We start from the raw sequence: 16,420 nt of genomic DNA, 5'->3' as shown, positions 1-16,420 counted from the left end.
TACTATTACCCAATAGATCATAGTAACTTCTTTTTATTATTATATAAAATATGGAATGTTCTTGACAATTAGACCAAAAGTTATTATCTACAAAATGGACTTCTTTTTAAAAATAGACAAAATCTTACGAAAAACTCAAGTTCAGTTATTACTTTATATATTATGACCCAAATTTGACCATTCTCAAGTGTAAATCAAAGTCAAAACTTTTACCCACTTACAAACTCTCTTCCTCCTCACCTACATATAGATGATACTTCTAAAAAATCTCATTCTCATAAAATCATGTCTTAATTTTTCCTCAATTTCAATTCAATACGCTTTTATCAATTAATAATGTTCAATGCAATTTATGCAGACAAATTCTCTTTGTCATTGACCAGTGCAACATTTTAAATAAATAAATATATATATATATATATCTTGAGATCTCCAAGGTTGTTAAAATAATCGACAAGTGCGTATTTCTAAAATTTCTAATAACAAAAAATCTAATTAGTAGCATATACTCTCTCACAAAATGTCATTTACTTAATATTTTTCGTAAAAAAAAAAAAAAAATTCAATGATAGGAATGATAAAAAAACATGATCCTATACAAGAAATACCAAAAATACATGCAAAACAATTTTCATAGGAGGATTTATCTTTAAAGAATATGAAGACAATAGTAAAGATAAAATGCATTGAATGAAATCCTATGAAACAGGTTTGTTAATCATTTCAAATTATACTCATCATTTACATAAAAAATAATAATACATCATGTTATTTACATTAAAAAAATAATAATACATACTAATTTCAAAGTTCATTGCAAGATGTGAACTGCTAAGGTATTGCAACAATAAGTAATATTGATACAACAACGGGTTGGTATTACATTTCGTGCGTGCTTTGTACATGAAAGGAATGTCAAACCATAAACGGGATCATTTTGGTGTGCAAAAATAAATCTTTCTATCCCAAGGTTAGAGGCACTTACATTGACTACAGACTCTCCAAATATTTATAATATATTCATCTCACTATAACTACTATATATATACAATTGTGAACTACTTCAAATATATGATTCAAACTGAAGTTTTTGATGCAATTAACAAAACAATTTTTGTGATATTTGATCGAGATGCAGAGAAAATTCAAAATAAATTTACAAGAGATCTTGCTGGAAAAAAAAAAATTTGAGGTATAACTTATTTAAATTATTGTAAAACTATTGGTATTGGAGAAGAAATCCCAAATGATTTGGAAAAAAAAAAAAAAAAGGAAAACAAAAGGATTTTCCTACTTCATTTGAATGAATTCAATCTAAAGAATGATTTTGAAAATTACATAGTTGTTAAGATTTTTGATGTACCTTCAAATGACAAAAAGGTATGGAAGAAAGAAAAAAAAATACACAATCCAATATGCTATATTAATTCTTTTTGCTGCACTATTCCAAAATTAACAATATATATATATATAACATATATATATAAATATTTACAAAAAATTGTCACATCATTGATATTTAATATGAATACAAATACCTACTAAAAATCTTAGCGACAAAATCCAAACTTTGTAAGATCCAATCAAGAATCTTCTGGTGCCAATTCATTACTGATTAACACAAATGAAACTTTTTATTATATCACATAATAAAAATCAATAATATAGAATGAATTAATATGTTTTTATTAATTTTTATTATACAATATTACTCAAAAGTTGTTTAATTATTGCTCAGTATGTGAACAAAATAATTATAATAGATGTGTGTGAAATTTATAATTGTTACTTTTTATGATGAACTCATTACTACAAAGTTTTATAATAAATATGCTATAATATATGTATAACATTTTCCAAATTTTTTTTTACATAAAGCATTACAATATTATCCGTGCATCGCATGAGCAACTTACTAGTTTATCAAATGATCATGAGACTTTTTATTGTGGTTACAACTGACAGTTCGAGTCAAGGTTTATAGAGGACATTATTGAAGACATTTTGAAAAAACTAAATCTGGCATACTTCGCTGATACACCCTACACAGTTGGAATTGAGTCTCGAGTGGAGGAACATAATAAGTGTTTAGACAGGTATTCAGATGATGTTTGCATGATTGGTATTTGGGGACGGATGGCATTGGGAAAACAACAATGGCCCAAGCTATTTATAACCTTCTAAAAGGTAAATTCGAAGGAAGTTGCTTTCTTGGAAATGTAAGAGAAAGAGCGCAGCAATCAAATGGTTTGATTGATTTACAAGAGCAAATCCTCTCCAGTGTTGGCGTAAATTCCAATAAAGAATTAGACATGTTGATGAAGGAACTACTGCTATAATAGACAACATACAAGGTAAATAGTTTCTTTTTGTTCTTGATGACGTGGATCACCTGGAACAATTACATATACTAGCCATTAGGCACGATTATTTTCAATCGGGAAGTAGAATTATCATTACAACAAGAGATAGAGATATTCTTAGTATGGCTATGGTGGATATGGTGTATAAATTACCTGCACTAGATTACCGTGAGTCTATTCAGCTCTTCAGTTGGCATGCATTTGGAAAATACCCTCCTAATGAAAATTATATGGATCTCACATTGGAAGTAGTATATCATGCTAGAGGGCTTCCATTGGTGGTGAAACTTTTGGGTTCTTGTCTGTTCGGTAAGAGTGCATCTGAATGGAAAAATGCATTGAAAGAATTAAAAGAAGCTCATCACGAAATGTTTGAAACTTTTACGGTAAGTTTTCATTTACTGAGTGACAAGCAGCAGAAGTTGTTTCTTAATATTGCACTTTACCATCTTGGAATGGAAAAGAATTATACACTGGGAATACTTCAAGACTCAAATTTATCCCTTGAAAGTGAGCTGCAAGTTCTGTGTCGTCGATTTCTTGTAACAGTAGATTGCTTGAATCGGCTAACAATGCATGATATGGTTAGAGAGATGGGTAGAGAAATTGTGCGCAGACAATCTCAAGAAGAACCTGGAGAATATAACAGTGTATGGTCTCGTGAGGATGGCTTTGATGCACCACAATATCACACGGTAAGTATAAGACACCTTATCTACAACTACTACTAGTAGAAGCTCAATCAAGAATCCATATTACATTCTAATTTCCTTCTACATGTCACGGATCCTTCTAATTGCGCTCAATTTTAATTAGAATACCATATGTGACCAGATTTTAGTTACTAAATAGATCATGTGAATATGTGATAACACTAATGATTTTTTAAAATACCGCGTGTATTGGTTTGGAATTTAGACTGATTCGAAGGAAAACTTATGTCTCAAGTCTCTCAGATACGTTTATGTTGGGTCCATTTTATATTTGATTCATGACTCTCCATTTGTTTTTGGGCTTCCCCATATAGGATCGATGTGGTTGGCCTTGCTATTTCCATAAAAATCCACGTAATAAATTCTTTGAGGGCGAGGCTCCCTCTGGGCACAACATGTACTCGCCAGGCTTTCCAACAATGACTTCTATGAGCCAGACTGAGTGCCTGGAAAGTCCAGAGGGTGAGCAAGTGTTGTTGGAGGCTGAGCCCCAGCTTCTGCGCCGTCAGTTGGAGGATGAACAAAGGGCTCATCTGGCCTCTTGTGAGGATGCGGCTAGGCCCGCTAGGGCTTCTCGTCAACTAAGACTTCGGATTGCAGCTTTAGAAGCCTTCATAAGGCTTTAGAACATGCCAGGAAATTTGCTCCACAGCTCTACACGAATCTTCCCCTTCCACATTTTGAATCCTAGAGTGCTTCTTCTACCCAATTTGCCATTGCTTCTTCTTCATCAGCCTCTACTCAATCTAATGAGACCTAACTTAACAATCTTGATTTGGAATAAGTTGCAGTAAGTGGACCTTTGTTTACTGGTTTGGCTGCAGTTTGGTCAATCTTTCAGGTATTACTTTCATTGGCTCATGGGGTGCATTTTTGGGAGTGATGCTTAGAGCTTTAGCCACAGTGGAACATGGTGGGCAAGTTGGGATGGTGTTTGAGATGTATAGGGACTCAGTTGGGTTCTTTAGGCTCATTAATGAGACTATAGAATAAAACCTGAAGGAAGAAGGGGCTGATAGGAGGGACCTAGTCAGTACCGCATCATCTTTGTCTTCGAGAATTAGTCCGGACAAAGAAGAGTTTGGAAGCAAGCTCTTCTGAGTTTTGATGGGTTGTCTTGATTGATTTTGAGTAATTGTATATATTCTGACAATACTTGACTAGGTGGATCACGTCATAATTACTTGATGAGTTCAAATTTTCATGTGTTCAAGCTTGCATGGTTGAATGGAAATCAAAGATAGTTTTTATTTTTATTTTTTAATATTATTTTATGATATGATAATATTTGAAATATATATCATCGGTTTTATAATAATTGTTCTTTATCATTACACCGATGTGTTTTATCAAGAATTTTGTAACTTAGTAGCATTGTCTACTCTTTCTTATAAGAAGAATTAGGGTTCGAATTCCCACTCCCTTTACTATCAATAATAGTTTTGATATTTTGTTCTTGATTATTCTAGTGTATTCTAAATCTTTGACTTGAGAATTCAAGGTGTTCAAGGGTATTAATCTTTTCTATGCTATCACATTGTCTAATGTGGTATCAGAGCCTTGATTTGTTCGTTTTGGTGGCAAAATGGCAAAGCTGGTGATAACCATCTTATTGAAAACTACCAAATGTTTCAATATTTTGTTCTCTGTTTTTTTACTGGATTCCATCTTTTTACCTTGAGGATTCAAGATATTTTAGGGTTTAGTCTTGTATTACTAAGTTATACTTATTGTAACTTTTTGCTAATGTTACGTTTCTTATTGAATTATTAAAAAATTCTACCGTTGGATTAAACTTTCTTGTTTTTCTTAAAACTTTTGCCAAATTTTGTATTAGTTAGATGTTATTAACCTATAAGCTCATATTTGTGCATAATTTAAAATATAAAATATTTAGAATTTAAATATTTTATTATTGAGATAATTATTGATCTTTAATAATGTTGAAATTTTGCAAACATGAAAGATATAAGAAGAAAATGCAATCAACACTAATAGATTTGTTACTTCTCCGTTTTGAAATTCTGGCTCTGCCTACAGTAAAGTTATCAAAAGTGGTGCAAAGTAAAGTCCCTATTACTCTCCATACACGCATTGATAAAGTTAAGTTGGAGGTAAAACTGAAAAAATGGATTCTTTTCTTGGGCTAGAAGATAGAGAAAGCAAAGTGGACAGAATCTACCTTATTAAGCAAAATGAATAGAGGTTTGTTGGACTTTGACACCCCCTTTTTTGGCCCATTCTCCATATTAACCAATATATGAACATTTTACGAACCTTAAACAGCCAATAATGTGAGAACTTTTACATTAAAAAATGATATCATTATCAAGAAAATGGTATCAGTGGCTTCATACTTCATAGCGTGGCATGCTGTCATTAGATTTAGGTTGGGCATGAGAGAGCTGACCCAAGCTCATGTGCAATATTGCAAGTAATGGTAGGATTTAGGTTTATAAAGCTTTTGAAAGAACATCAAAAGTTGGTCAAAAAGAGGTAACAGTCGTTTATTTGTAGTACAGGAAACACGTGATGGGCAATAACTAGTCATTGTTTTGTGTTTGTTTTAGAAGTATACTTGAAAGTTAAAACACTAGAGCAGCGATGGGAAGCAACTAGTCAATACCGAGCATTGATAATCATTGATCAAGCAATGCAAAGAAAAAAAACAAAGAAAGAAAAGCAAGAAAGGTTGTTTCTATTATGCTAGTAAAAGAAAGGCTCTTGGTACTGAAAGAATGCATTGTGTTTGATTTAACATTTGCTTGAATTAGGCAATTAATGTATTTAACGCTATAAATAATTTGTATTTTTGCTAATTGTGTAATACTATTTATTACTAAGGGGACTTGGTTTAGGTCCATTGCATCCAGTGCACTGGACCTAGTCAGATGGTAACACGTGTTCAAAAGTGAACACGTGTCACCATCTCAACGGGTACAATGTCATTGGATATTGGACCTAAGCCTGACCCTTATTAGGGGATGAGCATGTGCTTGTTCTTGCCTCTCTACCAAGTAAGCAAGTATTAAAACATACTAGACCTAAATTGACTGAACTAGACTGAAGTGGACTCAAATGGACAAAAATGCTACAATGATGTTGCTCAACAAAAGTGGACCGAAATAGACTGATGGACTGAATTGGACTGAAGTAGACGAAATGGATTGAACTGGACCAAAGTAGACTGAATGGACTGAATTGAACAGCATGGACCCAAATAGACCAAATTTGACTGAAGTGGAGCAAATGGACCGAAGTAGACCAAACTGGATCGAAGTAGACTGAATGGGCTGAACTTGACCAAAATAGACTGAAATGCTATCCTGATGTGGCTCAACAAAACGTAGCAATAATCAATGCTACGTTTCAGGATTTAAATATTATATAAGTTTGACACTCGTCAATGATCAGGATCATAATATGGAAACACCATTAGCCCTAGACTGCAAATCCATAAAGATTCATCACAAGAACCACGAAATCTATTAATGGGGATCATCTTGTATTGTATCGCTGCACTTCACTAGCCTGGCCAGGTACAATAAAGCAATTGTAAACCATAGCGAGTTATCTTCCCTCAAACTTGATTTATTTATACCTTAGCATTTGATTCAGAGAATCTAATATGCTCCGGCATCCAGATTCCACTTGTGTTTAAACATTCTAATATAATGGCCTGGAGATTTAATATGCCTCAAAGCACCTTTGTACATGCCTAGATCTCTTTCTTCATAAGGCTCCAAATTAGCATGGAAAACGTTAATGTATAGGCAGGAAGCAGACTAGTTATTGCATACTTAAAATGTTGAGCATAGCCAAGATTTACTAACGAACACTGGGCACCATATGGCAATAGAATTCAAGCAATTATTCTGACACCTGAGAAGTTGAGACTCAAGTAATCCTCTCATTCTCATATGAGTAGAGACTAGAGACAAAAATGGTTAATTCATTACCTATGTTCTTGTGCTAATGACTCCTTTTTCTCATGCCTCCCAAAATCATGAAACACCTTATTTAATCAAAGGAACATTGATAAAAATTATAAAACGCCTTATAATCTATGGAATATTAATAAGGGTTGAGTTGAAGGTAGTCGGAATATACTTAAATATCATACTTTCTAGTCACTTTTTCTCCTCTTCCCCTCTCCCTCCATCCAAACATTAAGTAAGGGAACAAATGGAGGTGAATGAATAATGACAATCTACGAAAGAAATCAATCTGATATCTTATTGTTTTGAATCATGCTAACAAAAACAAGAACAAAAATGTTCAAACTACTAGACTAATATGCCGCTGAGATTTTAATCATTGAGTACTACACAAATACAAAAAAGAAAAGGAAAAACATTTTGACAAGGATCAAACCACTACAGAACAAGTTTAAATATACAACACATGCCCAGCTAAAGCGACAAAGCTCTGTCTAAATTGGCCTGCAGCAGAGTGAATCTAATGCCTCTATAGATTTGCCTCAAAACTTCTTGAAGATTGGATTAAATTCTAACCTCAATGCCTTCCTTTAATAAGTGTTCTTTTACAGATTGTACAGGCACCTGCAACCCATAAATCAAGGAACTTAGATGAAGTGATGAACCACTATAGCATTGACAGGGAAACAAAGGTTATGCTGGTTGAAAGTTTTTAATATATAAAGATGATAAGTAATAAATTGAAAGAGGAGAGAAGTGGATGACACTCATTAAAAAAAGAAGGAAAAAAAATTAAGATGATAAGGAATAGCCTCTATATAAAATAAAATAAAATGAAGACAAAATGATGATAATCTCCATCAGCATTGGCATATAAATGAAGTTCAAGAAATATTTCTATAGTTTTGTACCTCCTTCCTATGGAAGATGCCAGCAGCAAGGGCAGCGGATGCATTTGTTTTCCTGAACACCTCTGTGAAGTGCTCAACAGCACCAGCACCACTACTTGCAATCACAGGGATGCTTACAGCATCTGAGATCAACTTTATTAGATCTATATCAAATCCTTTTCCTTGACCTGTAAAAAAATTTAACCATGAAACAATAAACTAATTTAAGAATGAACCAAGCACAAGATGACTGTTACAATCAAAGCTGCCATCTAGAGGAAGACAAAGAACTAGTTTGTCAAACCTCCAAGAAGTTTGCATCTTGTGGTCACAAAATCTTTACAAAGAAAAAATTTTGTGAAAAAATTTGATTGGTATACCATATAGCAAAACGTATGGAGAAGATATAAACAAATGGGTTCTGTTACCAGTTTCAAATAAATGCTTCAAATTATGATTTGATGCTCAAAATGAAATTCTATGGGGGCATTTTCTAACAAGAACAAGAGTTGGATTTACCATCACAATCAATGCAATTTAGTAGTATTTCTCCAGCTCCCAGCTCTTCAACTGCTTTTGCAAGCTCATAAGCTCCAATTGGTCGACCTTCTCGCCCACCATTAACCTTAATGCCAAACAACAGAGACTTGAGTAAGACCAAAAAATCTTCTAAAAATGGAAGCAGGAAAGTAAAAATCTATAATTACAATGTAGAATGACATGTAAAACATAGCATTCCCAAAATACAATTGCACTACTACTCCATCACCAGTGGAGATGAGTGCACTTACAAAGAAAGCAATGAAGACTTACAGTGCACTGGTACCAGGCATACTCTTCCCCATTTGGACCTGAATTCAACATAAGAAAGATTGTTACAAACATACTTCATGAAAAATTGAAGACGAGTAGTACATCTTTGGACCTGCCTAGTTCTCTCTCTGATACAGGTAATTTGTTTTTCACCCTGGGGTGGGGAGAAAGGAGTAATAAATTTTCTTCTTTATTATTGAAAACTAGCCAAATTAACCTATCATATTTGATAAAGAATCTACCGGGTGGCCCAACAACATTAGATTAACAGCTTCCTAGGAAAACTAGCTAAAAATTATACTGACACCAAGTCAGACATGGCAATCCAATATGTACCTAGCAAAAGAATTTTCAGTATTAAATGGGGTTTTCCAAGCACTAAAAATATGAATTTACAGAGAAAATTTTTTATAAAAAAAGAAAAGAAGATTTTTTAAAGTAATTTCCTTTTACCTGGGTTTTCCAACTTAACAGCCTTGAACTCTACATCATTGGGATTCTTGAGGTACACCCTACGAGGATCAATACTTACAACTACAGCCTGAAAAGTAAATAAATAATTAACCAACAGTAAAGGCAGCTTCAATCATGCATCTTGAGAATAATGAATACGCAGTCTAAGCACATGGTGCAAATTACATCCCCTAGGAATAATTACAAGATATGTCCTACTAATGCAACAGTTCAAAATGAAATAATGAAAAAACCAGTATGTAGTTTACGCTTTCAACATTAAACTTACAAAAGGAAAAAAGTTTTGGCTATTATTTTATGTTTCGGGAAGATCACTGATTTTTCCAACTGACAAAGAAGAAAGACCACGGAAACCAGAAACTGAAAAAAGGCTCAGCACAAGAAACTAACTAAATTTTACAGGAGTAAAACCTCTGAAGCACCGACGAGGTAAAATGGGTGCTGCAACCGCACCGGACTTGTGGTGACACTCCTCCGACATGCTGATTTGCCTTTTTTTTTTTTTTTTTTTTTTTCGATTTGCACTGACACACGCCGATATGGGCCGATTCCAGCAGAAATCAGACGAAACCGGCCGAAATTTTCCAAAACCGGCCAAAAATGCCATGCCAAAAATATGTAAAAAATAAAAAATAAAAATAAACTTGTGGGTTGTATTCTATATATCTCCCTTAAATTGGTATATATTTACAATTATATGAAAAAGTATGTTTAGTAATATATATATATATATATATTTTTTGATGACATAGGAGAATTTCACTCAGATTAGTTGCACATCACAAGCATACTGTACACAATCCTCACTATTAATCAAACTCCTACAGGCAACTGACCCCACTCACAGAACTAGTTACGGGTAATCAGGGGCTTTTCACCCCTGATGGGCTAACAATTAATCCTCATGCGTAGTAGGCATGTTAGTAATATATATAAAATATAAATAAAAATATTTTTAATAATTTTTTAATCACCGCATCTGCACACTACTTTTTCCAAAATTGCCGAGTCCCGCACCCGCACCTGCACCTGCACCTGAATCCGGAAACACACCCGTGCTTCACAGAGTAAAACCCACCAAAAAGAATAAGAGAGGTGGCATATTTTTCCTTAATATACTTCACCAAAAACACATAAAGAATGTATATACATGGATTCTCCATGAATCATTTCATATACGGGAAGCACTTCTCTCCCCTTTTATGGATTCTCTATAAATCATTTTAAGAACAAATGCAAAGAAATGCAGCAAAAACATTGGATCAATTACTCTCGCATTTGTATGCTTAGGACATTTATTATGCATTAGATTAATGCAAAGAATGCATATATACATGGATGACGGGGGATATGGACATGCATACGTTTATAGCGAGACATGAAGTACCTGATTTCCATAAACTCTTGATATCTGCTCTAAGCTAGTCTTTCCAGTCTTTACCTGAAATAAAATAAATAAATAAATAAATAAATTAAAAAAAAAAAAAACACACACACACAATTTATCAAAAGGACACACATGCAAACACTCATGCACAGGCTTGCATGCAAATTTGCATGGATTGTTAGGGAATTAAAAATTGGAAGCATACTCCAGTTCTTAAATATTCTTCAGCAGCGTAAACAGCATCACTTCCAATGGAAATCTTATCAGCACCAGATCTGAAATATTCTGAAGCAACCTCCAAACTAGTATAGTGCCTGAAGAAAGCAAAATGGGGGAGGCCTTAAATATGAGACTTCACTAAATTGTGAATGATCAAGTAAATAATTATAAAACTACAAAATCAGGGCATTTCTAAAGAGAACCATTGTTATGGAAATTAAAATCAAACATAATACACTGGCAACAAAAGTAACACCAAAGAGTATACCTTCCATTTGCATCTGTAAAATCTCTAATGCCACCTCCAACAGTTAATGGTACAAAAACATTTTCAGAAGTGTATCTTAATACCTACAATAGAAAGCAGATTAAAATCAGGGAACAGAATCAACATATAGCATTTGTAGCAAAATAAATTTATACTGTTACATGAAAAGATCAATGTTGGATGTTTTTGCTGCAAAACAAACCTGCAGCATTGGCAAATCGCCTAGAGGAAAGTCTCGGAAACCAGTAATATTCAGAAAGCTAACCTGCAGTTTAATATTACCACTTTATTTAGAATATAATTAATAAGTAAAAATGTATAAGCATCAATTCTGTCCAAAGCATACCTCGTCAGCCCCATCTATGTAATACTGTCCAGCAAGCTCCACTGGCTTGCCAAGGTTTCTAACCTACAAAAGGTTTATGACAATTTGATTACATTATACAAAAATACAACAAATTTAGGAGGGAGTTAGAGGCAGCTCCCATATCAGTTTAATTAATTCTCTTCAACTTTTATGACTTATGACATGTTTGGATGTTTAAAAAAGGAGGGGGAGTAGAGTAGAGGGAGGGAGAGTAATGCAATTACCTTGTTTGGAAATTTTTTAAAGAATGAGGGGGAGGGGTTTGGAGGAGTTTGGAGGGGTTTGGACTCCCTCTAGCCCCCCAATTTTAATTCCCCCAAATTGGAGAGATTTGGAGGGGGAGTAGAGTACATAAACTATTGACCAAGTAAATTACCTAATTTACCCTTATTATATTAACAAAATTACACAAGGGGAAGGGCTAATTACTCTCTTCCCCTTTACTAATTTTAAAAACATCCAAATAAGGTGGAGGTGAATCATTCTCCTCTACTCTCCTCCCCACTACTCCCCTTCCCTCTACTCCCCTCTACTTTCCTCCCTCTCTAAACTTCCAAACAAGCCATTAATGATGCCAAATGAGTGCACAATGTCTGTACCCATAAATCAGATACAAGAAGCCATCACTATACCTCATTCTCTTCTGTATGCTCTCTTACATCATATTGGTCTCCTTTGGTTACAACAAGATCACCTTTATCATTTGCCCTCACATCAAGACAAGCAATTACCTAGACATAATATAGTTAAGCACGGAGCCTTTGTCAGAAGATCAAAATACAATAAAATGATGTAGCCACTAAAATAAAGGCTAAGAATTCTTTAAAGCCCCATGATAACATTAGTTGGGCCAGGAAATAAAGGCTAAGAATTCTTTAAATCCCCATGATAACATTAGTTGCACGGACCATAAGTGGTGCATGGAGAAAACTAAAAAATTGACACACATGCAAGCAAGCGCAAATGCACGCGCGCACACACAAAAGGGGCGGTGGGAAATTTAAATGAAGAAACAAAGGTTTTATTTTAAACTACTATTACCCTTTTTGCAAGTTTTGAAGCTTTTCCTTCAGTAGGCTTCTGTCTTCACATAAACATTTCAGAATGTTAGAAAGTTTAACTGAGAAGTTGAGAAACATAAGAGATGCATATATATATCAAAGGTACAAAGGCTACCTTTGCCATGGCTGACTTTGGATACAAGAACCTTCTCAATATTGAAAGACCAACATCTGAAACATTCATTTTCAGGCATTACAGATGTTAATGGAGTGGTAAACTGATTTATAATATGTCTACATCATTTTCTCAATCTATCTATTAATATGAGACTTGCAAAAAAACCTATTTGGTAATCAAATGGTGAGAAATTATTACATAGCAAATCAGATCAGGAGGAACCCACTAAAAGGAAAATATGGAAGACTTTTACAATTATCTTCAATGCCAACAGGGCTGAGACTAGAATCTGTACAATTTGAGCTACCAAAAAGTGAGACTAAAAAAAATCTTGCCTCCACTCTTTTCTGGATGGAACTGAACTGCATGCACATTTCCTCTTCTAATAGATGCTATAAAATTGTCACCATAGTTGCAGGTAGATGATATCCACTCTTTGTTGTCATCTGACTGGAGAAAAAATTGTCACTAATTTACATGCAAATTAATGTATCTGTAGTTGAAGCATGCAACAGCTAAGAAGACAACCTTATTAAATTTAAAGGAAAAAAAAAAAATTAAAGCACGTACTGGCATGGCACGGTAAGAGTGAACAAAATAGACATGGCGGTTTCCAATATCATCCAAAATTTCTGAGTCGTTTTTTATCTGCAAAGCATTCCAGCCAATATGGGGTACTCTGAAGCCATTTGATGAGTCAAAACGCCCAACCACACCCGGTATTAAGCCAAGACCATTTACTGAGACATATATAAAGCTGTTAGTTGAAGGTAAAAGAAAGGAATCTAGAAGTACTGACTGTGTTTACATATAAAGTGTTGAAAAATTGTAATACATCCAATTCAATTCACAGGGCATTTTTTTTTTTTTTTTTTTAAGTCAATTCACAGGGCATTTATACCCACCTTTATAGATTTGTATATTTACAACTCTTTTGCTTCTATATTTTACAAATTTAGACACCTCCATAAGCTTCGCACAGCTCCCTCTCTCCGAATTTTTACCCTTTTAATATCATTTATTGATCATTTAATATCACCATTAACATCATTATAATAAGTCCACTAAACTGCACAAAGCTGAATGCTGAGTATGCAAACAAGATAAAGAAATGATTATTGTTTTGTAAAATAAATTTTAAAAAATCAAGCCAAGAGCCTTGTACTTCGGAAGCAGTGCATGATCACCTTTTTGATGAGGATCAGGGCTCAATTTCTCCCTTCCCACTAGTTGTAAAAATTGAATTAAAAAAAATGTTAAAAAAAAAATCAACATAGAGAAGGATTACATAAATGAATGCTTTCACTACCAAATTTTGTTCACATTTCCATATGCTTCTAAATTAGATATATGTCACAAAGAGTCTTGTAGCTCTATGGCATTACCAGTTCTTCCATGGAGGAGAACCTGGGTTCAAATCCATCCTCTCCCAGTTATTATAAGCCCAAAAAAAAAAAAAAAAAAGATACATGCTCAGAGGGAGGAACAAAAAAATTCACATAAATCAGATATGACTAACCTGGTCCATTCTCCTCACTGGACTCAAAAAGTAACTGAAGTCCAAGACAAATGCCCAAAAAAGGGCGATCCTTCTCAATATAGGAACAGAGTGCTTCAGCCATCCTGCAAAACGTCAAAACACCATAAGCATCTACACTGAATTAAAATATTTATTTATTTTTTAGATAAGTAGCATCTACACTGAAAATTGAATATAAATAGCTTTAGTCAGATCAAAAAATTGAAAAGCTTCTACATGTAGCTCAATTTTGGATTGCACTGCCTAATTAACCTTAAAGTTTCTGTTCAAAGGGATTGATTCCAATATTACTACATGATTCAGTAAAGCAACTGTCTTTGGGTAATAAAACACACCCAATGGGTCTTGAACCTACGACCTCCCCATCCACCTTGCTCTTACAAGGGAATGCTACAAGGGGATGAGGGAGGTGCCATTTCAGCTAGAACTCCTGAGCTCTGTATAGCATCTGTGACAATTTTTATTTTTATTTTTTTGGGATAAAAACTATGACCATTACTTGTATACTTTACAAGGTTAATTTTTGTTTGATATACTTTTCATAACATTTGAATACAACCTAAAGCAGTATAAGTCACACATTTAACAGTCATTACCACTTCAAGGAATTAGACAAGCAATTGATCCTAATAAATAGTGCACAAAAAATTCAACACGAAAAACAAATACCCATTTTTGTTCAGCACATCCATGGCCGCCGCAAATGCCCCCACACCCGGAAAAACAAGTCGATCTGCCTTTAAAATGTCCTCCGGAGTTTGCACCTAAATTTAAATTATATAAAGAAAATTAATATACTATCCTATATTCATCCAATCTAGGCAAGCTAGAGTTGTTTGCACACTATACTTAAAACCCGTATTAAAACTAAACATACCTTCTCTCTAATTCAAAAAAAAAAAAAAAAATCAAGTATAAATAAATATAAACTACAACAAAAGCACTAAAAAAGTTCTCTTTTTTTTTTTTTTGGGTTCCGACTTAACATTTTTAGTTTAGACATAAAGAAATAGTTGCTAAGTGAAGCAATTCTACGAATTCAATTATAAAAAAAGTAAAAAAGATTACATCTTTGATGTCAAAGCCGAGATAGCGAATCGCATTCCTCACGCTACGAACGTTTCCAGCTCCATAATCAAGCAGCGTCACAACTTCAAATTTTTAATTAAAAAAATTAATTAATTAAACAATTATCAGAAAAAGCTTAAAATTAATTTTTGTGTGTGTGTGTGTGTGTGTGTGTGTGTGAGAGAGAGAGAGAGAGAGAGAGAGTACCAGAGTCTCCGGAGGCTCGGATTGAGAGGTTTCTAGGAGATTTGAATTTGGCGGAATAGTGAATTTTGCTGAAACTATTGCGACGAAATAAGAGAGATGAAGAAGACGGCGACGACAATAGTCGAGCTGTTGAAGATGACGGGGACGAAGAACAAGAAGAAGAAAATGGAGGCGCCTCCATTGTCAAAGACCGAAACTGCAGCTCTCTCTGTCTCTCTCAGTCTCTGTGTGAGTGACGACTCGAAGAAGACAGAACGGTATGTGCTATATAGCTGTCTCTGTATGGGTGGCCTCGATCATTGACTGGGCTCTATTTCGTGTTTTGGTTTGGGCCTCTTGGCACTATACAGGCCCACATTGGATCTTCTTTAGATGAGTCCATTCTTGTTTTGTTTGTTTTGGGCCAGAACCCCAGCCTGTTGGCACACAGAGGTCAAATTCCCTGGAGATTCTAGGCTTTTGCCATTATTGAGCAAAATATTTGACAATATGTTCATGATTCAAAACAATATAGAGACGTGTTCCTGTTTCAATACTCGATCATCGTAAAGCCGAGTTACTTAATGAACTCAACTATTAGAAAGTCGAGTTTTGGACAGGCTATTGCCACATTGGATCGCCACCGCAACTTTTCCACAATAACATATTCCCACGTCACTATTTAGAACTCGTCAATGGGGAAACTGAGTTATATGCAGAATAAAATGGAATTTTGAATGTAACGTCTCCAAAACAGTTTGTCTCCCTCCCTCCCTCAGTCCGATCAGTAGCCACCCTCAGTCCGTTCAGTAAACCCTTTCCAAGTTCAACGCATCTTCAAGTTCTCTTATTTCTACGAACTCGTCAATGGGGAAACCGAGTTATATGCGGAATAAAATGGAATTTTGAATTTAACGTCTCCAAAACAGTTTGTCTCCCTCCCTCCCTCAGTCTGATTAGTAGCCACCCTCAGTCTGTTCAGTAAACCCTTTCCAAGTTCAACGCATCTTCAAGT

The 16,420-nt window shown here is 34.4% G+C and overlaps 2 protein-coding genes across 3 annotated transcripts; one reads left to right on the top strand and one right to left on the bottom strand.

Annotated features, from left to right (window-relative positions):
- Positions 1 to 2,485: 2,485 nt before the first annotated feature.
- On the top strand, positions 2,486 to 4,069 carry LOC111998069 (TMV resistance protein N). The gene is made up of 3 exons (XM_024030184.2): positions 2,486 to 3,058; positions 3,391 to 3,619; positions 3,918 to 4,069. The coding sequence occupies exons 1-3, from the start codon at positions 2,486 to 2,488 to the stop codon at positions 4,067 to 4,069; spliced, it is 954 nt and encodes a 317-aa protein (XP_023885952.2).
- A 3,218-nt stretch (positions 4,070 to 7,287) lies between these two features.
- LOC111998074 (imidazole glycerol phosphate synthase hisHF, chloroplastic) lies at positions 7,288 to 15,678 on the bottom strand. Of its 2 annotated transcripts, XM_024030189.2 has the most exons (19): positions 15,427 to 15,678; positions 15,220 to 15,302; positions 14,821 to 14,915; positions 14,131 to 14,234; positions 13,182 to 13,351; positions 12,947 to 13,061; positions 12,609 to 12,664; positions 12,474 to 12,512; positions 12,065 to 12,163; positions 11,412 to 11,474; positions 11,268 to 11,330; positions 11,066 to 11,148; positions 10,784 to 10,892; positions 10,579 to 10,632; positions 9,171 to 9,258; positions 8,718 to 8,755; positions 8,424 to 8,529; positions 7,926 to 8,092; positions 7,288 to 7,638 (listed from the first exon to the last, which is right to left on the bottom strand). In XM_024030189.2, exons 1-19 carry the CDS (start codon positions 15,605 to 15,607, stop codon positions 7,579 to 7,581), a joined length of 1,773 nt encoding a protein of 590 aa, XP_023885957.2. In that variant the 5' UTR covers positions 15,608 to 15,678; the 3' UTR covers positions 7,288 to 7,578. The 2 variants fall into 2 exon arrangements, with proteins under 2 accessions (XP_023885957.2, XP_065633117.1); XM_065777045.1 differs by lacking the exon at positions 11,268 to 11,330.
- Between the last annotated feature and the right edge of the window lie 742 nt (positions 15,679 to 16,420).

The sequence above is a fragment of the Quercus suber genome, unplaced genomic scaffold (assembly GCF_002906115.3).
Source record: "Quercus suber isolate HL8 unplaced genomic scaffold, Cork oak 2.0 scaffold_147, whole genome shotgun sequence".
Taxonomy (NCBI): Eukaryota; Viridiplantae; Streptophyta; class Magnoliopsida; order Fagales; family Fagaceae; genus Quercus; species Quercus suber.
This window is presented reverse-complemented; position numbering and strand designations above follow the sequence as displayed.